We start from the raw sequence: 26,575 nt of genomic DNA on the forward strand, positions 1-26,575 counted from the left end.
CTTGCCATAACTTGCATGTAGATAGACTGTGCTAAACTAGCCATATCTTGCATCTAGGTAATTTGTGCCCCTTAGCCATATCTTGCATATAGATAGACTGTGTTAAGCTAACCATATCTTGCATCTAGGTAGATTGTGTCCCTTAGCCACATCTTGCATCTAGGTATTGTGCCCCTTAGCCATATCTTTCATCTAGATAGATTGTGTCCCTTAGACACATCTTGCATTTAGGTAGACTGTGTTAAGCTACCCATATCTTGTGTCTAGATAGACAATGTTAAGCTAGCCATTTCTTGTATCTAGGTAGACTATGTTAATCTAGCCATATCCTGCATCTAGATAGACTGTTTTAAGATAGCCAGAAAAAGGAAAAACCTGCTAACCCAATTCTAAAACCTCAAATTTCTGCATACACTTCTGATACAGAAACTCACACAGCCGCTTCTCTGCACGGCAATCCGCACATACTTCACCACATTGCAACAACAGACTAAGAACACATAACCCAGCACAACAGCAAATTGGAATTTGCACCGACCCAAAAACAGCACTTAAGCTCAGCGAACAGTGCAAACTGAACTGAGGCTGTCAACGGGATATCACAACTCTCACTTTCCTATTCCTAATACACCCTACTAGCCCCACCCACTCCCCCCTTTTTTCACTACCTCCTGTATAGATCTGTCAGAGCGCCTGAGGACCACTCTGGTGGTGATGGTGCATGGTACAAAAACCTTTGACATTAACATCGATCTCTTCTCAGCCAATCTGAATGTTTAGTGGGAGGTCACTACTTAATGGTATTGACTGCGCTTGAACATTCTCTCATCACAAGCAGGCACAGAAACAAAAATGCAATTCCCTGGCAATATTTCCTTCAACACGGCACCTCCTCTCAGAGAGGACTGTTTTGTTTTGCTGCAACATCCTATTTAACACAGCTTTCTAATTTTTCAAGAGAATCCTTCCTTTTACATTGCAGCAAAGGTGTGTTCATGTTAAACATGTTTCAGTTCACCCAAGTATGCAATTCAAATGCTTAATTTATCAGAATAACTATGTTATTTCAATATCACAAAATGAACCACATTTAATTTATTAACTCAGTTGACTATTGACACAATATTAAAGTATCATTTTGTTACTTCCCCACCAAAACTCCAAAACGTTTAATGCTACTATCACTATGTGCTAATAGCTTTAAAGAGCTCAGGAGGGGTCATTATCCCACTATATTGACCTATGCATAGGTCTATAAAGCTATAATATTGTGAGATATGAAATCAGAAGACAGAATGAACTTCACCAGAAAGAATGGAATCTAGCCAAAGCTTATTCAGAGACATTTTGAACGTTTTGAACGTTTTAAATCCATACAAAGTCAGCAACAATCCCAAACCAAAAAGCAGTAATTCAGGGACATTGATAGATTGCAACATGTTTAAACTATGACTTTCAGTTGTGGAATCTCAGAAGTATTCTTAAATGTACTGAGGGAATTTAGTTTTTCTTACAAGCTCCTCCTCCAGCCCGGAAGTGTTATAAATGCAACCGCTACATTGTGTTCATTTTGCTTATCAGACTGAAAACACAGAAGGACAGAGAACTTTGTCTACCTATTTAACTATATAAGATGCTCTTTTATCAGGGAAGTCAGACGCTCCCATCATCGTAAGAATGGAAGTATTTTGACATCCAAAATATTGAATACATTCTACATATTTTTAGGTTGTAATTTTAGGAATGCCCAACTCCAAACCCACAAAAAAATAGATTACTTCATGAATGATTTCACCATAAAAAGTTGCGAAAATATAATTTTTTCTTATTTTTATAAAATCCATATTATTTTCTAAGGAACACAACAAGGACACATTGTGAGGTTAGATAATAAAATGTGTATTTTACCTGAACCTGAAAAGGTTGAAACGTGTTTATTGGATGCGTAAGACCATACACAACTTTTGTATCCTCTGGTACAAATGTTCCTGGAATGTAAAAGTAATTACAATAGTTTTAAATACAAAGTTATATATTAGTCTTTTAGCATGAACTTTTAACACACTTACATTTTTACAAACCACGTTCTTGTGCTTACCAAAAATCCGGTCCCAAATTATAAGTGTGCCACCATAGTTTGCGTCAATGCAGTAAGGATTTCTTCCTGGAATTGAAAAAGAAGCTTTAGACATTATAACATTGATGGGTGTGCTATCTGAACCTTTTTATGCCTGTGTAGCCGTGGTGCTTTTCTCCTTCTTCCTATAACACTCCTTAAGCCACAGTGTCAACATTGTTTCACATGCTAAAATTCGGTTAACCAAAAATGTATCCTGTTGGGATCACCACGCTTCAATGCAGAGCAGGCTATTACCAACATAACAATGCAGAACAGCTGAACACTACTTATACGAACAACTGATTTGCAAAGCCTCTCAGATTATCCGTTTGTTGTGTCCATAAAGCCTCCTTTGCAATGGTGAGGGTCCAAAATGTCCACTATTCTCTCAAGGGAGCCTTCCATCAAGTCATATAAAATATTGGAGACAGGGATTGGGTGAAATATGCATTCCCTTATTTGGACAGGGGCATAACCACATGTAAATATGGATTAGCACCTCAAGCATGCTCTCCTACTGCAAACATGCAAATGTTATATGGCCCGACAATAATATAAAATCGCATGACCAGAAAATCAAACGTAATGCTCAAGCCGCATGTTCAACCTCCAGGAGAACCCTGAGAAGCATCTGATGGAAAGATAAGAGGTGCCCCCAGACCCTTTTGTCATGCAGCCCACTACCTGAGTGGAGGTGTATCAGGATATTCCATTGATACCCTATATCATGAACACAACTGGGTCGCCCTAGAATTTAGTATGGTTCATGAACCATGATGATCATTGGCACTTGGGTGTCCTTCCCTAGTTTGTCTGGCAAATTGCTAATGGGCAAGGGCAAGATTGTTTGGTTCCTTGCCAGGCCCACCCTTCCTTCTCTTCAGAAAATATTTTGGAAAACTGGCTGTATACTGTACCCTCCTCTGGCATCTCAATAAGAGACTTATCTGATTAGTTCTGGATTCATAGCTTCCTATGTGTTTCCCAACATTTCAGTTATTAGTAACCCAGCCAGCCCTCCAGATAAGATGCATATGGGACTTTTTACGCAGTAAAATCTTGTGGAAATTGCATAATTATTTTTTTTCTTGCATATGATTTACGCTAGTTAATCACAGCAGTTGCTTGTGAATTCCCAGCAACTTTTCTCCTGTAGATGGCACTGAAACACTTCAGCAAATGCAAGCCTTGTTTGAAGACTTTGCAGTGTCATATATTTGAGAGTGATGATTCAGGCAGGTTGCAGAGAACGTGGCATGGCCTTGAACAAAAATCTCTAAATGTGACCTTAACACAAATGTACCAAAATGCCAGCTACACTGCACACAACGCTTAGTTACAAAAACATGTGCCTCTGCAGTGGGCGCCTACAGTGAAATACATTTTTGCACAAGTCGGGCCAATTTCAAGATTCAGACCTGGCAGGTAACATAAGAGGGTATGCCAAGGGTATGCCAAGCAGGGGTCAAGTCCTAAAAATAAAACTGTGGGGACTCATCAACAAACGCAATGAGATGTGGCCTCGACAGAAATGAGCATATTAAGGTGAAATATGCAGATTTCATTAAATTGACTTTGAATAACCATCCAAATTACACAGAACGAATGGCATGTGCTTTTCATAAAATCAACGCACACACAAAACCAAGAGAGGATATTAAAAAACATTAAAAGGTGTGCATGTTTTAAACTCCAAGAACCAATTCAAATGTTTCCCCTGGAACTTGCAGTACCGAAATGGAACATTTCACCTTTAGTTTTTTGTTATGTTTTAGCAGGTTATTCAGGTTTTATAGTGCAGTTGTGAAGTGTCCGGCCTACAAACCTGACTACTGCAGTTCGATCCCTGATGGTCAGCTTTAAGTCATATGAATTCAAAGAGGGATGCACAGATTGCTACTTGAACAGGAGTTAATGTTAGAGCCCCCAGAGCCTAACGCCGCCGGGGAGGATACATACAAAGATGGTTCTGGAATAACTACATTCCAGAACCATACACGGTACATTCTACATGCTGCATAGCCATGACTAGAGTGACTACATATCAACCCCCCCTTATATTGATTAACAGAATGAACAAAAGAATGCAGACCGAAAACACACAGCAGAGAAAAAAATGATGTAAAACAAAATAAAAAAAAAAAAGAAAAATAAATAACAGGATGAAAAATTATTCTTATTTTTTTTTTTTTTGCAAAGGATACAACGGCGGGTGGTAACATCATTAGTAATAAACATAGTCACTGTTGAAATTCTGAATGCGGTTTCTTTTGGATAATACACCTTTAGTGACTTAATTGCCAGGCTTTGCTCCATTATCTCTTCTGTTACAGTCTCTACTTTGTGTTCCATCATCAGTATGGTCCATTGCCGCATGTTTATCATGCTTACTGGTACTGAGACCATTGGCATTATTTTGTATCCTGCTGTTGCTTGGCTTATTGGCATCCTATTGCACTCTCACAATGTCATCACAAGACCATACCTTGCAGTCTTCCAAAATGACTGATTTGCCAGTACAACTATGTACTCTCTGTGGTGATCTAAAACTGGATTCACCTTTCAAAGTTTTCTTTGGTTCCTTGATACAAACCCAATCACCTTCTTTGATATTTGTCTCTCTCACTCCATTTCTGTTATCATAGTATCTCTTGTACTTGACCTGCTTTCTCTCACCCTCTTTATAATCTGTTGCATGTCCAGAAGCACATTACTATTATCTTTGAACATCCAAGCAGGTCTCAACCGATTGGATGCCAGTCTACCCCGCATCATAGTAAATGGTTCCACATCAGTGGTGGAATGTGGAGTTGTTCTATATGTGCAAATAGCTTCCTTAAGTGCCTCTCTCCATGGAAGTGAGTTGGCTTCAGCTAATTGAATAACACCTTTCACAAATGTGTTCATTCTCGCGACTAAACCATTAGCTATAGGATGGTAAGGTGATGTTGGTATGTGTTCAATCACTCTTTCCTTCAAAAACATCTGGAATTCTAGAGAGGTAAACTGGGAGCCGTTATCTGAAACTATCTCTTTGGAGTTCCTTTCTCTATTGAAAATCTCACTCAGAAAGTTCAAAATGTTCCCAGTGGTGACAGTCCCTTCTACAACTCCCCACTCAACCCACTTCTAGGTGTAGTCCACCAGAACTACAATGTATATCTTGACGGTTTCTAGATTTTCATATGGTCCCATGATGTCAATCGCTAATTTGGACCACACTCTGTCGGGAATTTCTACCTGTTGTAACGGTGTGTTTCTCACATTCTTCACCTTATCACTGGTCGCACATGCAACACAGTTCCTGACACTTTCTTCAACATCCCTCCATTTGCCAGGCCACCAGTAATTGCTCCTTACTCTTCTCTTGGTCACATTTCACCCCAAATGTCCCTCATGGGCCAAAGCGATTATCTTATTCCTCAGTTTCACTGGAGGTATGACTCGATCTCCTCTATAAATGTGTTCTGAATCCATCCACAATTCTTCTTTGATTTGAGCATAACCTCCCAAGCTTTTTTCATAATTTTCCCAATCGCTGTCCATGGACTCTGGCCAATGGCATCAGCTAAACTCTTCCATTCATCTTTAGTCACGCCAGGGTTTATGGTAGCAATAATGTCATCACATTCTTACTCTTTCTAAAGTTTGGCATTAATATCTGCACTATCCCAAGGCAACCTGGATAGACAGTCAGCCACCACATTTAATTTGCCTGGAGTATAACAAATACAGATGTTGTACTGCATTGTGTCTAAAATCCAACGTCTGATCCTTGGTGATATCAAATGTGGTGTTTTTGATTGCAATACGTGTACCAGTGGCTTATGATCAGTCTTGAGAAGAATGGGTAATCCCCACACAAGGTTGCTAGAGTGTTCCAATATCTACTTTACACCTGAGGCTTCTCTCTCTATTGTGGAGTAGTTCAATTCCGCATCTCTTTAAACTCTGGATGCAAATGCGATTGTAATTAATCCCTTCTCTTGCTGCTGCTCTAATACTCGTCCTAAACCAATTTTACTGCCATAAACTAAGATTATGGTTTTGGCCTTACAAGCAAACATCCATAGTGTCAGCGCCATATTAATTGTGGCTTTTATCTGTTCAAATTAACTTTTAAACTCCTTTGACCATACAAATTTCACAGATTTCTTCATAAATTCTCTCATGTTTTTAGTTTTGTTGGTGAAATCATTCACAAATTTAGAGTAGTACTCTGTCATGCCCAAAAAAACTTCTTATTTGGTCCTTGTTTTCTGGTTCAGTGATGCCCAATATAGTGTCCATCAACTCTTTTTTGGGACTGACGCCATTAGCATTGATAGAATGACCCAAATATGACACTTTATCACATTTGATTTGACGCTTTTCTAGTTTCAAAGTGAGACCACTCTTTTAAATTATTTGCAGCACTCCCATTAATTTCACATCATGCTGCTCTTCCATGTTTGCTGAAATTAAGATATCATCTTGGAAGCAATGTACTCCTTCAATGCCCCCAAATAGAATTGACATCAACCTTTGGAACACTGCCACAGCTGAAGCAAGGCCAAAAGGCATTCTCTTAAACATGAACGCACCAAAAGAAGTGACAAATGATGTTAAGTGCTTAGATTCTCCCTTTAATGCTATCTGGTGGTAAGCCGAGGATAGATCCAGGGTGCTGAAAAACTTGTCCGGCTTCATGGTTGTTAGCAATTCTCCTATATTTGGAAGAGGATGTCTGTCTACCCAGATGTTTTTATTAAGATCTCTAAGATCTACACACATCCTTATGGTCTTGTCTGATTTATTTACCAACACTATAGGGGCTAACCATTCTGAACTTTCTATTGGTTCAATTATGTTTTGCTCAACTAATTGAGAAAATTCCCTTTTAAGTGCTTCCTTTGTGCCAATGGGAACACTCCTTACCTTATGTGCAATAGATATTGCCCCTTTCTTAAGAATTATCTTGTGTTGGAACCCTTCCAGAAGTCCAACTTTTCCATTGAATACCATGGGGAATTACTTTGCAAGTGTAGCTTTAATATCGTTATTGTCCTTTAGCACACTCAAAATGGGAACTTCTTCCCCAGGATGAATCCTGACATGTAGAGCAGCTTGTTCTTCCTATCCTACTACAGAGAAACCATGTTTTGCTATATATAGTCTACAATATGTTTTTCTGTTGCAGAAACACAACTTCACCCAGGTACATCCAATGATCTCGATGGGGTTTTACCATACCCTGTCGCTCTTACTCATGTACATTGTATTTTTTGCATGTTGCCTGACAACACTTCAACACAAGTTCTGACATTAACCATGGTATAAGGAGACCCAGTGTCTACCATGATAGGCATTGATATTCTGTTTATTTCCATATTTACCCAAAGACCTTTATTAACTTCTACTGCTGTGAAAGTGAGTAAGTGTACCTGTTGTGTGTTTTCACTGTTGATGGTTAGCATGTTATCAGGTCCTGGATTATCTTAAACCACTCTTACTGTGTTTCTTGGCGGTCTGTTGAAGGGATACCTGTTAAATCTTCTTCCTCTTCCTCGAATATTCTTGCACACCTTAGCGAAATGACCACCTGTGTGACCACACTTGTAACATTCCACAGCTGCAGCAGGGCATTCTTTCTCTGTATCATTGTGTTGATACCAGCCACATTTTTTGACAACGTCTTTGGTTTTGGTTCCTGTATCTCGTCTCTATGCCTCTTCTTGAGTTAGCTCTGGTGTTAGTGGACATTCTCCTTACCATTGCAACCAAAGATTCATCAGTGTAATATTTTACTTCCTCTTGGATCATTTTGATTTCTTTAACTTCATTTTTGTCAAACCTTTCCTTCATGCAGCGATCACCGAGTTCCATAGTCTTGGCAATCTCTACTGCTTGTTCTAGAGATGGATCTTTAGTTTGCCACAATCTCTGTTGTGTGCGTGAATCAGCCACATTTAGCACTAGTTGATCCCTTAGATATTCCTCACCAATTTCAGTAAATCTGCTTGTGGACATGACTCCTCTCAACGCTGCAATATAAGCATCTATTGATTCTCTTTTCAGTTGACATCTCGAAAAAAATATGTATCTTTCCAAAACAACATTGTTTTTTTTCCAAAACATTTAGCTAGCTTCCCTAATGTACACTGAAATTTGCGATTGTTGTCCCCAGAACCACTTTCTGTTCCATCTAAATCAGGGAGCGCCCTGAAAATCCTTAAAGCCTCTGCCCCTATACAGTTTAGTAGAGTGGCTTCCTTGAGGTCATCGTTGAATTTGCTGCTCCCCACAGCCCTCAAATATACTTGGAATCCGTCAACCCATTGCTCCCATGGGCACGTGGGGTTGCCAGGAAGAAGGAGAAACTGCATCGGTGCTGTAACATGCTGCATAATGTTTTGTTTGACAGTTTTGTTGTTATTTTATTTCTTTTTGTTGTTGGCTTTGTGTTATAGTTAATTAAAATGTCAATTGTAATCAGAGACTGTTGGTTTGAATTTTCTTGAAGGATGTCTTTGAAAAATATATTTTTTTCCTCACTTGAAAAAATAAATCACTTTCTTGACTTAACTCTTGTTTCTGAAAGGCATGTGTGTGCAAACTTGACATGTGTCTTTGCTTGTTAGTTTCACTATTGTTGTTCGGAGTCACTATTCTTAATGATAGATGTGGTTTTGCATCCTCATGTCTTTTTACTGCTTGCTTTTGTTCCATAGCATGGTTATGGTTACATCAAGCTGAAACATTGTTGTTTAGAAAATGGCCATCATGTTATGGCACGCCTTAGGGTGCTTTTTTCTAGCGAAATTGCCGTTGCTGGAGTATGTTGACACTTGAATGATGCTGTGCACTCACGGAATGTTAGAGCTGCGTATCACAGCCTATTGTCCCCTTTTTTGAATATTAAATGTGGGCAGCTCCCCGGCGCTCCTCTACATGTGATCTGAGGGAATGCCTTGTCTCTCCAGCCCTCTCTCACCTCGTAGTGTCGTGTGACACGGTGACCGGATCCTTACTCTCTTTCTTTCCTTGAAGGCCGCGGCTGTGCGGCTCATATGCACCGATCGTAACTCCAGGGGCTATTTATACAGGAAAGCTGCTTGTCATCAAATGTAGTAAATAATGAAGATGCACAGATTGCTACTTGAACAGGATTTAATGTTAAAGCCCCCAGAGCCTAACGCCGCCGGGGAGGATACATACAAAGATGGTTCTGGAATGACTACATTCCAGAACCATACACGGAACATTCTACATACTGCGTAGCCATGACTAGAGTGACTACATAACAAGGGTCCAACATCTGAAAAAATGGGTGGACATTGTGTACCCTCGTCTTGAGCCCTGAAGCCAAGATTGTTTCTTTTGCTGTTGACAGCAGCGATGGGTGGTGCAATTTCTTTTCCAAGCACTGAGCAGGCAAGTACAAGTTGCCCAGCTCAGTTCTACATGTGTAGCAAGCCGGCAGTGCTTCTCCATTAATGGCATATACTGTTTTACAGTTAGAGCATTGTATGTGGACTACACATGTGTTTTATGTGTGATTTACGCTCAAAATGAAAGTGGAGCTTCCAGCGGGGAGCCCATTCTGTTCAGCTTTAAAAGTACTATAGGAGGCAGCTTTGAGTTGTTTACTTGTTTTCCTTTTGGCTGCACTAGATTCAAATGTGGGGCACAAGCCCCACAAGGAAGTAAAGGCAAATGAGTACCAGCTAAGGGCACACATTTCAGGAAGCCATCACATTTCCATTTGCCACACAACGATTGCCTGGAAAAACACTAAGATGTACATGTCCAAATGGCACTGCTGTGTAGACGTGCCATAGAGCCACCTGGCTGCAGTAGTGACATTCTCAGAAAAGTGAGTATCCATCCACAGCTAACCACACACACAGACGGATTGCCAAAGATGTAATTTCTTTTGACTAGCTAGGCAGTAGTTATAAAATCATCATTAAAGGACAAGCCATTGGCTCACTCATACATTTTACTTTTCTGTCACCATATTAATTGGGCTTATAACTTATTTAATATTGATTATTACTTCCCATACAGTGTTAATATTTTGTACTATCATCTCAAACGGATAATGTCTAAGTGCAGAAACTGTCCACTTAAAGGAGAGCACGCCTCTGATTAAAGCGTGAGGGCACTGGAAGAAAGCACCAATGTGGAACAGAATGGAGCAGAGTTTTGAACGTTTCTTAGTGCAAGTTGCTATCATTTTATTACCAGCCTTACTTACTATTCCTTTAGAAAACCCACTTTTTTTTAAGGGTCCTTTTTAGAATGAAAATGAGGGTTGGTTTTGACCTATGAGACAAAGCACTGTGAAAAATGGAATGTGGCGCCGCGCTAGAAAAGAGAAGGCTGGGCAGGAGCTGTGAACAAGTACTGATCGCAAGGGGAAACTGGAATGAGCAAAGTAGCCATCTAAAGAATGGAGGGGTACAGAGAAGGGGAAGATGGTGAGCAACTGTAGCAGAGAGAGGGGTTGGCAGGACCCCATAAGAGAAGGAACGGTGAGACAGCAGAGAGCTGAACAGATAACTTTCCGAGGGGGATAAGAAGCAGCCATATACAAATTGCTCTCAGTTTGTCGGGGGCAAGGCAGTAACGCTCACCTTGATGAACAGGCTCATCTTGAACTTCAAGTTCAAATGACGTGGACTGGATGAATCATTTATAAGACCACAGCAAGAAACCAGCTGTCTGTCTAAACAGGGTTGAGGCTAGGACCATCAGAATACGTTGTCACTTGAGAGGTACATCTTGGGGAAGTCAGAAAGGTTTACTTTGATAAAAAGGGGATTAGGATACAGTGTATGAGGGGACGGTTGGATATTGATATTTTATTTGTATCACGCTTGTACACAAGTGTTTTAGAGCAGCATTGTTGGAAAGCAGCATTATGGGTAAGGAACATGATGGGTTTGCTCTAAGAGACTGGTGGGTGATAGCAAGGCACTTCAGCTAGTTGGCACTACAGCTGTTTTCTATGACATGCTTTGAGGAAGAGATAAACTTAAGGACCAGAGGTGGGAAGTAGTTGGAAGGCATTTTGATTGTTGAAACACCGAGATCGGTTCACTCGAAGCGTCACACATCTGAAACTTTGACAGCCATGGATAAAAGCCTTGCAGGCAGAACACTATTCTTCCCCCTCAACCGTTCTTGCCATCAACTTTTCCTCTTACCCCACCCACCTAAGGCTAATGGGGCTGCATAGTGTTTTGGTCACAGTGTTTTGGTATTTTCTCCCCAGGTAACCCGCAAATGGTATTTGTGTTCTTTGCTCGAGAGGCCGCTGGGTATCTGGCCCTAGGGGTTGGGCAGATTGCGATACATGCCTTGGTACCAACATACAAGGGCTAGCACAAGACCAGCCAGCAGCTCCAGTAAACAGGGACAACTGTACACACAGCTTGCAGGTGGTAGTAATGCTTCACTGACACATGCATGATGCTCCTCCGAAAGTCTGCAATCCTTTCCAACTATTCCACTACTTGCTTCAAAGGAACATATATCGTATGTCTGCATTAACATATGCTGTACACAACAAGCCCCATCCAAAACATACCTTTGTATTCCACTTCACATACATCTCATGTCTTCCCATTTACTATTAATGGCTTAGGGATTTGTGTCTTGCACATTAATCCAAACCACACAAGCATATCACTTTAAAAGTTCATTAATCCACCTCTGTCCATGCTTCCAAAGTGTCATCTGCTCACAGTCACAGTGCATTCTCCATATGTATATTTTCACAGCTCCCACCAGATGGTCAGGTGTTGCCTTCATGGCCTTTTCTGGCACCCTGCTGTGTGCCTGGCAGCAAAATAAATTGCGCCTAGAACATAGTTTCTAGCCAACCTGCAGATAGATCCCTTGCGTATTTTACTGTGGCCCCACAAACTGTTCTTTGAGGTGGACAGCTTACACATCAGGAATAGATGAGAGTGGCCAGAGACTCTCACTATCTTTAATGAGGGGACTCAGAACCCCAACCAGGTCTCATTCAATGCACTTGTTACTATACCTGCAGATCTGCATCTCTGACCCAAAATCAAAATCCCAAGTAGCCACCAGTTGATTACTCAGCATTTAAGAAAACAAAAACATAAGACAAATAAAAAGCATTTCAGAGCTGCCTACTGCATTTCCATGATGGACGCTTGTTCAATGGGTGAAAAAAAAACATTTGTTCAGCTGAACTGCAGATTTAAACTAATCCTATGTAACAGCAAGCTGTATGAAACACCACAAATTACCACATCCATGTATTTAAATGGGCTTGCAGTGGCTTTCTCGGAATTATGTTCTATGGCATAACTGTGTGCTTTTGTGCATTCCATAGTCTAATTAGTCATGTACTTATTCTTTAGGATGTGCCCTGTGATTATGATGTTATATGTAGCATTATCGTATTACAACATGCATCTGTTCCTGGCCAAGAAGTGTGTTCTGTAAGCTTGGGGCATCCTGCTCAGATGCAGCATGAAGAGGCAGAGAGCTAGCAGGTAAGAAAGACTGTATTGTACATAATGTCACAAGTACAAGTTATTTTTCAGGTACATGTAATCGGGAGCACACCCTCCAGCCATCCTCAGGCTTATGAGCTCGGGGTCGTAACTGGCTATTTCAGAACACTCATGCATCATCACCCATCCAAATTCACTGAGGCGTCATTCATTTAGTCAACTACTTTCTCACAGCATGCAATCATGACCAGCAGGGCACCAGCGCTAGGAGACCAAGTCATGCACTTGACTCCCAACAAGACAAAATAAACCACATTCCCTTTATATTCATGAACACTGCAAGGCACAGCAAAGCGCTTGCTGGACACCAAGCACAGCCATGAGGAATGAGGTCCCCTCTATCAGGTACTTTATTGGATCCAATGGCGCGACCCTCTGTTGCATGATACTGTTTTGTTTCTAACATTTTCCTATAGTTTTAACTTTATGCACCTATTAGATGTTGTACTTTTTACTCTCTTATTAAGCAGAAAACTCATGTTTACTCTCTTGAAATTGCATTTACGCTCCAATTATGAAAATGGAGAGTAAAATACTCTCACCTGGAAATCTTATCTGGAGCACTGAACCCGGCTATTTTTTTTTATGCTCTTCCATTATAATGCCTAGTTCCCTCTTGCTATGATTCTAGGTGCCGCCTCACCCTTCTACCGTGGCTACATCTGTCTCACCACTCGTTTTAACCCTCCCCGTGCTCATTTTGTCTATTGCTAGGCGCCCCCTCATCTCTCCTACACTGAGCTTGTACTGGTTGCCCTCTCACCCTCCTTAATTGGGCTGGTAATGAGTGGTTGCTCAACTTGGGCTGGTAAATGTTCCCCCTCTTTCCATGGGCCGTAACTAGGTGCTGCAACCCTAGCTACTGGCTGCCACCCCATGTGGGTGCATTGAAAGTCCCCAAACTGAAGTTCCCTTTCACATGAAAAGCAGCATTTTTCAACACTGATTCCAACATGTCTTTGCAGTTTAAATGTGAATGCACCAGTGCTAACAGAAAAATGTCAGCGAAAAGACATGGTGCGTGTTGACAACAAGTAATGTATATTATGTTTTGCATGCAAAATACCAGCAGACATTTGAAAGGGAAAGCCACTTTGTTTTCATGAAAAAGTGTCTCTAAGCCCTAGCGCTGAATGTGGACTACTTCCCAAAGAAATCCCCCACTACCAGTCTGGATTTTACATCCCCCAGCTAATTACAAACTGCAATAACGTGTCCTGCTAAAGGTGTGGAATCCCCTGTGTTCCCCAAACTTACTGGCCCTGAAGGCAGATACTACAGGACAATTTCTCTTGGCTGTAGCATGCCCATAATATGTGAACATGGGGGATACAAGGAAGGAGGCTGAAACTTAAAACTTCAAAGAAAATAATAAAAAAAGCTTTTGTCCCACATGAAGATGTACTATTCATTTAAAATGGCTATTATCATTTAGGCCTTTCTCCCAGCAAACATAAGGAAGATTTTCTTCATTTATGTTCCCTTTTTTTAGGTAATTTTCAGACGATTTTGGAGACATCAAATCCATGCACCTACAAGTAAGGGAATTATAATGGCCATCTAAGATGTGTTTCTGGCTGATCTGAAAATGTTTCAAATGTGGTTGGTGAATGGGTGAGGATAATATTAGGAATATGGGTAACAAATTACATATTCATAACTGTTATGCTTTTTACGGAAATTGCAGGAAATTGCCAGATGGCCGTGCAACATGTTGTAGACCTGGCTGACCCCTTATTCAATTCCCCATGATTACTTGAATCAGAAAATATGTATATCACGGGAGCTATTTCTAAACTTATGAAGTGTTGCCACATAAATAGTTTTTGCTAAAAATTGACATAAGAACAACTTGTAAATTACACTGCCTTATGTCTGCTCCAGACTCTTTACAAATCTGTAGTGATGGGCTGCAGTGGGGAGGAGAGAGAACAGTAACTGTCCAATCCTAGTCCACCATGACTTTCCACACAGAAAAAATAGCTTTCTTGCCTCTGGAAATGAATAGGGCACCTTTAAATCGACTCAGTACCACCTACTATAAAAAAACAACTGATAAGGACACACTGCTACTATTTAACAGCTTTCATTCTCAATATCTATGGGAGAATTTGCCCTATGGGAAATGTTTGCGTATTAGACACAATTGTAGCACAAAAGAGGATTTTGACAGTAACAGTAAAAATGTTACTCTGAGATTAAAATAGCGTGGTTACCTGGCCCACACCATCCGCAGATCTATGAAACACACTCACAATGTCAGTAGAGAACAATGCCTTAAAAACAACTGAAGGTACAAGAAGACAAAATAACCTGTGTGTCCACCTATTCACTGATCAGCAATGATCTTCGCAGATGTATTCTTAAAAACTGGGGGATGATACAAACTGAAGATTTTACTTTGAATAAACCTTGTTTTGCATTCAAGAGGATCCCAAATTTACGGGATAAATTGGTGCATACGTATAAAGTTAAAGAACAGATGCACAATTATAGACAAACCAATCTATGGCACCTGCCCCCAGTGTCCGGGCATTTTAAATGCGGAAATAGTTCCGTTTGTCACCTCACTAGCAATTTTAAAACAGTTGACCTTAATGGTCATAAATGGCAACTTAAAAGGTTTACCAACTGTAATACACATTCGGCAATATACAGGATTAAATGCCTGTGTGGATTACTATATATTGGCAAAACAAAAAGACCAATAAAACAGAGAATTTGCGAACATTGCTCTTGTTTAAAAAATGATGTTGCTGATAAACCACTGGTAGCACATTTTGTGAATGCTAAACACACGAAGAAGACATAAAATGGTTTGTAATTCAAACAATTACAGCTCACCCTTGAGGTGGTAATCGGGATTTGAATTTAAAACAACTAGAACAAAAATGGATTTATGATTTAAATACGGTCCAGGCTGGGCTCAACGTTTTGATGGAATGGAATTTGTTCATTCATAAATGACCTTTACATCATTCAATAAGCAGGGTGCAGCATAAGGGAATTGAATTAATTTTGTAACATCTATGAACAATAGAGTTCTTCCTGATGCCCTGCATTACATTATATATGTAACAGCTTTAATTGTACTATTATGAAATAGCGCAACCTTACTTATATTCTCAGTTTGCAGGACATTGCCTTTTTAATATTGTGTAGCGCTATGAGATGAGACAATGATAGCTAAGTGATGCGATACACATATACAGCTCAAAACCTTTGCTACCGATCCATTTCATTTGTCTCATTGAGATTTCATTTTGAACAAACAAGATTGAACCCTTGTGGACACTCAATATAAGTCATCAAGTTAATGAGTGCCCGGAGTTTGTCTAGGTAATAAAGGAATGCTATCACATTTATCGGACATTTGTAACTGTAACAATTTACACTAGCCTCTGTAGTAATTTACAATACTACAAACTAGTAGTACACCCAAGATGGCGTCATGACTGAGCCAGTCTCCTATTACTGTTAACAGTATAGTGGCTCACAATGAATAAGAGCAGTAAACACAACTTTGCACGCTTATGGTTTGGGAGCTGTTTGGAACGCTGAAGTGATGTATTTCCGCACCACGACTTTAGCATATTAAGTATGTTTCTGAATGCACAGCACTTACTGTTGTCATCACAATCATCATGAATTGTCCGTTATATAGTTCACAAGCCTAAAGTTTTATCTTGGACATATCTTGTATTCCCAATTGTACATCACAGGAAGAAAAAATAAAAACATTGAGACAGCTACGAACGATTGGCGTAAAGGTAATCACCTAGAAACCAATGCAATTATTTTTTTAAAAACCTCTGAAGAAGCTAGTCGTGTTTACCTATAAGGCAATTGCACAATCTTTTTTAAGACACTGCCTATTGACATTGTAAACATTCTGTTATGGAGATTAAGTTTACGAAATGAATGAGCCTCTATTTTGATAAGCTAAAATAAAGTAGTACCATCAAGGTGAAATAATTCAAAAGAAATCAGCGGAAACAGCAGATATTTACTCCTAAACTGTTTCCTGTTTATAGCCAGATTGCAGTTGGTATTGAGCACCAATGAATGAAGAAATATCGTCATCTTTACTCTAGATGATGCCTCACACACCGTGAAAGAAATTGAAAGGTCCGTGATGATAGCCACAAAGACCATATATTGATACAAAGTGCTCCATGATTTTAAAATGTATAGTGTCACCAACACAAACTCGTTTTGGTTCTTTTAGATTGTCAAGACTAGAAGATTCCCATACAATGTGCCATCTGTAACTTATCTGTGCCACTAAACAGTGTCCATCAGACGTTGTCAACCAGATTGGGTCGGTTGCATACAGTCTGAGCTCTGGGACCTAGAAACACAGTTTAGTGTTGACTGAGTCAAGGAAAACCATATAAAAAGAAGAGGGTTTATCGATCTACCTAGACCTTTCCCTCACTTCCCTACTAACCTCACAAAAATTTTGTGATCATTAGAATTGACTTAGTTAATTTGGGTGTCATTACCCACACCCAGCAAGGACATTGTCAATGTCGAATTATGGTTTTTATTGTGATTTATATTTTAGAATGTAATGTTTTGTATATCGATTAAAATATTTGAACTTTAAGTATCTCTGTCTAAATATATGATGACATTGATTTTGTGATATTTGTGAGCTATCTGACCCAGTACATGTGAAGGTGGGAAGCTGTTTTTGTGGATTTCTGAGTATACTAGTTTTAATTGTCCTCCTCCACACAGCACCTGAAAAAAGAGGACCCCCTTACTCTGTACCACATATCCTGTTCTCACTAAACCATTACACATGGATGGCTCATGACTGGGATGTAAATAGCTATTTCCAACTCATGACAAAGTACATTATGACAGACTAATTTTGATGCAATTGCATTAAGGTGGAGGGAATGTCATATTTGTTTTGTTAAAGTGCCACAAGGACTTGACCCTGAGTTCCAGGGAGGTCTATAGGTGAAAATGTAAGATGTGTAAGAATTGATTTTTGTGAGTAAATCAAGCAGGAACAATGTGATTTTTGCCCCTGCATAAAGAACGTTTTACTAAGGTGCAAAAAGCCATTGTGAAAGTGATTGGTGAAGTCTGTGAGCATCTACTAGCTAAATTATTTCTAAAGTGAGAATTGGTTGAGGATGGGGCTGGAAACAGGCAAACCAGAATTGTACGGGAGGTTACCTCGGTAAGCAATGATATCTGGCTTGATGGTGGAATGTTGCACTCAACACTAGAGCCATTTTACATGACCTAGAATGCTTGTGAAGAATTTATAAAAAAAGGCTTGTCTAACTGCTCAGTTATTTTTTCATGTGCTTTTAATGGAAGAGAGTTGGCAAAATAGTGAGACTTGCAGGATGAATCAGGATGGAGACCTGTCACAGGCCCAGGATCTTGTTCAATTAATCAAAAATTGTCTGAAAACACATCATCAAGCCAGTGCAGGGAAAGAGATAGAGTTCACTGCACTGAGGGTGCAGATACCATAAACCGCCTTCAATGCCAATTGGATGACTAAATTGGTCATAATAGAGGATTGTTAGATGACATGGTCCTCAAGCTACAAATCAAGACCTTAGAAAGGGAAAATAGTCAGTTTATCATTAAACAAATGGACTCACAAAAGGGGTTTTATGAAATGCACCACGGTATAAGTACTCTAAAACAACAGAGGATCTAGCTGATTCATGAAAAAGACTTCTTGATTCAGAATAACCGCATCCGATTACAAAGGATAAATCATTTGGAAATTGAGGTAGAAAAGTAACAGTCAGGTTCTCCCAGACTGTCCAGAATTAGATAAGAAAGGAATGTGAGACAAATAGAAACTGAACTATCCAAGGCATCAAACTGTAGGAATGAAAAAGAGAAAGAGATTATTCTCCTGAAGGAAAAACACTTTGAATATGCATTCAGCATACACGGCTCACAGAGGCGTCGGTCGAGTGGCACAGCGAGTAGAGCGCTCTCTTTGACATCAGTGCAGAGTCTGCTAGTGCAGGTTCGAATCCCGGCGGGGCCGAGCTTGATAAATGAGCACCACACACCGTGGGTAATAATAAGTAGCGCTCAGATACCTGAGGGTTTGTAGCGCTATATAAATGCCAAATTATTAATTATTATTATTATTATTATTATTATTATTATTATTATTATTATTATTAGAGGGAGAAGGAATCACTTCAGCATGAGGTGCAGCAAACAAAAGATTTGTTAGTAGCTCAGAACAGGGTGCATAGGAATAATCAGGCCTTAGTGTCAGAATTAAAAAGCCAGGTCTCTGAATACTAACAGGAAATAATGAAAGAGAAAAGCCAGGGTGAGAGTCTCACAAACACAATTAAGAATTACTAACAGGCCATGAGGCACCCTGACCAATCAGGATATGGGACTAGGCCCACTGATCAAGGTGAGATTCCCATCCCATCAGGGACTTCAGGCCCATCATTTACAACCTCCCAGGTATAAATGGGTACTGACCTTATGTATGCCACCGACAAAGAACAAGGGAACATGGGGCAGTGGGACTTACCCAGGTTTAGCCCGACTGATCCAGAAGGCCAGTACTTGTCTGATAATGATGAATATTCATCTATACAATAAAAAACTGAAAGGGGCGGGACCAGCATTTCCTGGGAAGGAAGGAATAATACTGTATGTATTTCAGACCATGAAAACTCTTATGAGGAGAAAATCAGGGGGTTAGCTTGGAGGAAGATGCGACTACAAAGAGACCACTTTGCCCGCTTTGCTGAAGGGGAAACACTAGACCCTCAGCCTAGGAAGGGCATTCTAAAAAATCCTGTATTTTCAGGGGAAGGGGAGAATTCTCCAAACTCCTTGGTTGGAGGGTTGAGGAAACTGGGTTCTATCCTGGGCCTGAAAGGAAATCCAGAGCAAATTACCCTAAGCGTTCACTTTGGTTCAGACGAGAGGCATCCTGTGGTTCTGGGAGATATTCCCAGTCTGACAGATATAGGGAGTGCCTAGAAGACAGGGAAGGGAGTACCAGTAGCAGCTGGGAGGTAAAAGGTGAATTGACTCTGGAGCAGAAGAAGAAAAATACAGGGAAACAGATAAAGGATTTTGTTAAAGACGCGATCAGACAGATCAATGCCATAAACAGCTTCCTGCGGGAGCACCTGAAACTGTATGAGCAGATGATAGCATCATTCCAGATTGGAAATTATGTGAATTGTATAGTATTTGCAAAATTGACTTTCTCACCCGAGTACTCCAGTTTCTTACCAGGACTGGAGGACCAGGATCATTATAAACGGTCCACCTATAAGGTGATCTTTATGAAACATTTCTCAACACATAGGAACCCACAAGCAGTCCATAAGGCTGCATATGAGTTGCAGTGTGGGGAATATCAGGCGCCTAGGGAGTTTGTGCAGGAGCTAAAGCGCACATTTGCTCAGACATTCCGGCGGGTGAGCACCAACGGTAGGGAGTTAATAACTTCATATTTCCATGCGCTCCTCAAATACATAATGCCTCAGTTGGTGGGTGACTTTTATAAGTATAGAAAGCTGGATCGGGTTATTGAACAGGCCAACAGTATCTATGAGGTCCAATAGTCTGCTGAGAGAAGAAATACAGCCAAAACCCCCCAAACCATTTAACACCCCTGCTCCTGTGAAGGTGGCAGAGGTAAAAATTACCCCTCCAATGGATCTGGAGATGGATGGCCTAAATATAACCCTTCTACCAACAAGCAAAATGGAAGGAGGAAGGGAACCCCCAACCCAGCTCAACTGAATGGTAATCAGGCAGGGGCCCAGAACAATGATCCCTCTGGCCCTGCTACCTATATAGGTCCTTGGTACAAGGGTATTAAACCAATCCTGGTATATGTATACACTCCCCCAGCCAAAGGGGGGGACTAATCAGGTAAGTACTGCCCCAGCAAACTTACCTCCGAACTTCCCTCAGGAGATAAGTATCCCTCCACCTCCCAATCTGAACTTTGTACCCAGATATCTGCCAAACCAGAACTTCCAGACAACCCTCCTTTCTCTCGCAGGTTCCAGGACAATAGATCTCTATACCCGGGAGAAGTGAGATGCAGGCTGGAAAATGCTGGGGGAAATTTCCAGTACTCGAGCTACTCCGGGAGAATGGGCAATACAATTTTCAGCAGCACCAGAGGTATGACTTGAGACCTCCCTACCAAATGGAGCGACAGATTCTGCAATTTACCGATGATCTGGGGAACATGCTGAGGGCTCAGTCCAACTCTCAACCTAACCCTCCTTCCCACAATTCTCCAACACACAGGTCTGATGCCCCAGGGGGGAAATGAAAGGAGGAAATCTGCAACAAACCACTGGTTCCTGAGGAGGGGGCCTGGGTTGAAGGGAGGTGCCAACCCCTAGAGGAAGCTTAATTTATCACCCAGACAGAACCCCTAAAAACCTCTCAGCCTGAAAGAGTCTCTTCTACTCACAAAATATTAGAACCCAAAGACCAAAGGGTAAGTAGGAGAGGCCAAAGAAGAACCCACTTTGTGTAGGAACTCAGAATTATCCCCTTTGAAAAAGAAAAATCCCTGGAGGATTCTGGTAAGCAGGCCTTCTCTTTCAATAATGGGGGATCCCTCCCAAAGAAAAATGGGTCACACAAGACCCTGAGTGGGACAGGATAAGTATGGAGACCGACTCAGAACCATACACTATTCAACCCCAATCATGTGAGACAGACAGAAATTAAATGGAGTTGATGTCCTTTCTCCAGACAGGTTCTAAGAACTGTTGCCAGGTAACGCAGGACAGCCAAGGAGTTGTAGAAAAGAAGGATTCCCCAACAACTCCCATCGCAAGTTGCAAAGTTTTTTTACAGATTCCCAAACTCTGACACAAAAAACTGACTAAGATCATACAGTGTAGGAGTTCAATGTAAAGAAAATGACCACATGGCTGTCAAATAATACATTATTTGCACTTTGTAGGAGAAAGAAGGCCAATTTTATGCACCATTTAAGGTGCAGGTTCAGTGTGAATTATCAGCTGTGATGGATACTGGATCCGAAGCCACCATCCTCTCCAAAAGGCCTTTGACCAACTAAACTCAGGACGGGGGAGGGCCACCGAATTCCACTCACACCAGTTCTCGAACAACTCCAAAATGTCTACGGGAATGATATTTCTGTTGAAGGGACTGCGGATCTGGATGTAAAAATTGGAAGGCACAGGCTGAAACATTCAGTGATATTTGTGACTCCCGAGGGTTCACCTTGTTTACTGGGGAACGATCTTCTGAGGAGGTTATCACCTCTGATCAACTGTTTAAAACAAGGTCCTCGGGACTCGGATAAAACACCCTATAAAATGTAAAATTAGTACCAATTATGTAAATCTGAATTGTACCTGTCACATAATTGATCAATGCTCTGAGGATGTAGAGTTCCATTTCAAGAATAACCTGTAGGAGAACAAACTGGTGATGGGAACCCTTCTCCATTCTTGAAAATCAGCTTTCCTCCTACTTTTAAGTGGCACTACACACTGGAAGGGAACACCCTTAAATTTTACACCAATCAAAAATCAGAAGAAACATTTAGTCCCGAGAAACCAGACTTGGAAGAACCTGCTCAAAGTTTAACAGACATTCAGAAAAAGGGAGAAAAGTTGTCTTTCTCCATTCAGATAAATGAGCGGGAGGAGCGGTGCTCGCCAGCGTATGCCTGAATAATGGAAGCCGCTTCATGAGTGAAGAATTATTAAATAAACTCCCAAAAGTTGAGACCATTCCCACATTTAAATTGATTGACAAATGGAAGTAGGTCTGGAACCCCCAAATTCTGAACTTCTCCTGCCTAGCAGGTGTATGCTAAACATTACGAGATTGTAGATAAAATATCATCTGGTGTCTACAAGATCACCACAGACATGCTTTACAACTGATTCTGGAGTCAAATGAAAGCTGAGCAGATGAACCATATGAAGAATGAAAAGGAAGGATGAAAAATCGGATGGAAACTAAGACGGATATATATTCAGTGAAAAAACTTTGTTAAAGGGACGTCATGGTTCCAAGTAAAACCAAAAAAAACCTGAAATTCACCAGTTATGGTAAGCTAAGCAACCATAACTCACACCACCACCGTGCACTGCTAAGACTAACACCCAGGACATCAAAGATGACATCACGCATGTCATTGATGACATCACTGATGACATCACATGTCTGGCTCCCCTTTTTTCCTTTACTAACATATCTAGGACACATGGTTTTCTTCAGTAACAGTCAGGAAATAAAAATTGAAAACGTACTATATTTGTAGACTTGTCCTTCAAGTATGTTCTTACAGTAATTCCCTTAGGGTCCAGTCATAACATATGAAACATATACATAGGGGAAGACACAAGCTTGAAAGACAACAATCCTTTCTGTGCATGAAGATAATCACTAGAGTTATCAGTACTTTCTGATAGTTCTGTTGTTTTTTTATTACTGTATTTTCCCTGTATATGCTAATTTTTGTATACATTGTACTCACACTACTTTCCTTAGGGTCCAGTCACATCATGTGATACATATACATAGAGTAAATAGCAGCTTTGAAACAGAGCAATCATTTCTCTGCATAAAGATAATCAGTTAGGCTACAAACTATTTCTGCTACTGCTTCTGCTTTTTTTGATTACTTCACTTTCCCTGTATATACCCATATTTGTATGTGTTCTTGTCTCTTTGTGTTTTGTCTGTAATATTCCAATTATGTAATAAGTTGGTTTTATTAGCTACTTTTTACATGTTTCACAGTACGCACAACTCAAATAACAAAGCATTTATCATTTCATTATTGAACATGTCAACATTATGAATATTGCATCTTCATCATGTATGCTGCACACAATGCCTATGTTTCTGCATGAGTAGCTTAGTATACTGGATAGAACTTCATAATAGAATGCTTTTTATATCAATGCATTGCTTAATGCACTAATTAGCTCATGATATTTATTCCAATGATCCTTGACACTTTTTTGTCAACATTATAATAAGAATCCCTTGTACAGACTTTTCATGAAAGGTAAATGCACATGTGATGTCATCAGTGATGTCATCAATGACATTTGTGATGTCATATTTGATTACCTGGGTGTTAGTCTTAGCAGTGCATGGAAATGGCACGAGTTATGGTTGCTTAGCTTACCATAACTAGTGAATTTCAGGGGTTTTTCGGTTTTACTTGAAATCATAACATCCCTTTAACAATGATTTTTTACTGAATTTCAAACGGTTTTTAGTAGCACAACTTAATCATAACATCCCTTTAACAAAGTTTTTTTACTGGATTTCATAGGTTTTTAGTAGCGCAACCTAACCATAACGTCCCTTTAGCAAACTTTTTTTATTGAATATACATTTTCATAGTGTGAATTTGATAGATGTTTACTACGATTCCCTTACTTTATATACATGTAACATAGAACATACCGAACACCCCGCTAATGATTTTGATGTTCGCGGATGGTCAAGCACGACATCAACACTACCCAAACACTCAGGGGGTATCTTAAATTGTTCTATCATACCATTTAAACACTGCACAAGTTCAAAAAGCAGCACATAAACACATTATATATAATAATAAATAGGCAGTGGAACCTACATATTTAACACATCAACCATCCATTTAAATACCATATGTAAACAAATGGATTATACCATAACAAAAAAGATATGCCTCCAACATAATTACCTCACAGAAACAGCAGAGCTGGAAGCAACAATAGACCCCCACAGCACTACGAATACAATTTACCAGAAACTAGTAAGTAAACTTCATTTTTCTTAGATATTGCTAAACCTTTTGTATGAGGTACACTACACTTAATATATTTTTGTTTTTCACACAGAAATGTGCAGTACTTTGGACTGGCTTGAGGACCATTTTTGTCTGAAGACAGTGATAAAAATGGTAGACACTTTTCCATATAAGCAAATACAAAATCATTACTTTATGTGTACTTAACATATATATATTTATTTTTAACAGATCATGCAAACATTGAAAATATTACACCAAACGACACATTGGAAAAGACTCTGGAACGCATGGAACAGAAAATAGACATGCTCAAGGAAAATTTCAATGGTTTGAAACAGTTAGTGGAGGACCACATAAAAGAAAAAATGAACTACCATTTTTCCACCTGTACCTGTGACCCCTCTCTATGTCCCAGTGAACTATCCCCAAACCCTTAACACCAAGATAAACTTTTTGATGAGACTTCCATCCCTTCATCCCCCTCCCACCCATCCTCTCCAAACCCCTAATTCCCCTGTATTTGTATCAGTTTCTGCTTCTCCCTCTCTTTCATAAATTGTGTATATGTATATAATAAAAAAATGTTGTTTCTTTTAATGAAATTCTGTGTGTCTTATTTTTTTTTTAAAGCAGTTAAAATTTCCGCGGACAACGCGCCTGTCTGGCCTGTCTGTAAATAACAAAATGGGGGTGTCCTAAGGACAATATACCCGTCTGTACTGTTCGCAACCAAGATGGAACTGTTCGTAGAACATGTGCAGTGTCCGGGATGTCCGTACTCGGACAAAATAGAGCTGTCCTAAGGACACTATACCTGGCCGTACAGTCTGAAGAACAGCTACGCACATGCGCACCACACTTGTAAGTCCTGCGAACATCGCGCCTGTCCGTAACTGTCCATCTAACTTGTGTCACACTTTTAATTACTTTCAGGACCCGAACACTGACCGTAGAACACCCGTTTGCACAACCGTTTCCCTTCGCAGACGTGTTCCTGACGTCATCATGCGAATGCACCCATGCTGAGCGTCTGTCCTAATTTGCGGACTTTTTCCGGTTCCCCAACATTTTAAAAGAACTTATTCAGACAATCCAAATTATTTTACAGTAAAAATTCACCCTTTCATATGTCCCAAACAATGGCCCTGGCTTTCCACATACTTGTAACTTTTTGAACGCTTTTGAGTATTCAATATGGTCGTGAGGTGCACCCCTCCACCCATATAAAAGGCCACACCCCAGAGCTGATCTTCATTGTACTTCTGGCTATTGCAGATTGACTTTTGCTGCCTTTGCTGCTGTTGCTGAGAGTATCTCATCAACACTAATGGCATCCATGGCTGCTGTTGCTACATCTGCCTCAGCACCACCCCCAAACCCTCCACCTCACCAAGGTCTTGCAGAGGGGAACACATGTGAGGACGTAGAGAACGAGGATGAAGAGGATGAAGAGAATGAGGTCGATGAACTCCCTACTACTAGCACTTGCCGGGAGTCTTGGGTGTGGCGCTTGTTTACCGTTTATGGTAACGTACCAAAAGCACGCGCGAACAAGGTCACCTGTAACCAGTGCAAATTGGTGCTGAGTCGTAGGAGACGTGGTTCGTACAGCTTTGGTACGACATCTATGAAGCGACACCTAACTGCATTCCAGAGTGAGGACATTCATAAGGTTGTACCTTATGATAAACATAGTAGGTTGAGTTCCTATACAGCATCCTCCGTTTCTGCTCCTCTCACCACAAGAGACACTCCTGTGGGAGAGCGCATCCCTGCAGCTGCGTCACAGGCCATTCGCAATACTGTTGACCCTTACCTTACGAGGGTCACAATATTGTGTATGTACTGTGACGCAGTACTCTGCAGGGGGGAGAGTCTTTGAAGTGCTTTTGAAACTACGGTCACGGACCACCAGAAGACATGCTACCTACCTAAATAAGACCCACCCTACATCTCCCTCTCTCCACCTCCCCTTTCTTATCCCTGTGGTTGGTGTCTATTCCTTACCCTCCTTTCCCCTCCTCTCCTAGTGTGTCATGTGTAAAAAAGAAAAACAAATATAAAACAACAATAATCCAAAAAAAAGGCTCTTTTCAGAGCCACCTTTCACAGGTTAAAAATAGA

At 40.4% G+C, this 26,575-nt stretch overlaps 1 protein-coding gene across 1 annotated transcript in view; it reads right to left on the reverse strand.

The window, feature by feature from the left end:
* The window catches only part of AGMO (alkylglycerol monooxygenase), a 1,424,437-nt gene that overhangs the window by 634,758 nt on the left and 763,104 nt on the right, over positions 1 to 26,575 (reverse strand). The window contains exons 7-8 of the mRNA XM_069648601.1: positions 2,099 to 2,164; positions 1,909 to 1,988 (exon numbers count right to left, since the gene is read on the reverse strand). Of these exons, the coding sequence (XP_069504702.1) occupies positions 1,909 to 1,988; positions 2,099 to 2,164 (146 nt within the window). The remainder of the gene's footprint in view (positions 1 to 1,908; positions 1,989 to 2,098; positions 2,165 to 26,575) is intronic.

The sequence above is a fragment of the Ambystoma mexicanum genome, chromosome 2q (genome assembly GCF_040938575.1).
Source record: "Ambystoma mexicanum isolate Mex_15411 chromosome 2q, UKY_AmexF1_1, whole genome shotgun sequence".
In the NCBI taxonomy this organism is placed as follows: Eukaryota; Metazoa; Chordata; class Amphibia; order Caudata; family Ambystomatidae; genus Ambystoma; species Ambystoma mexicanum.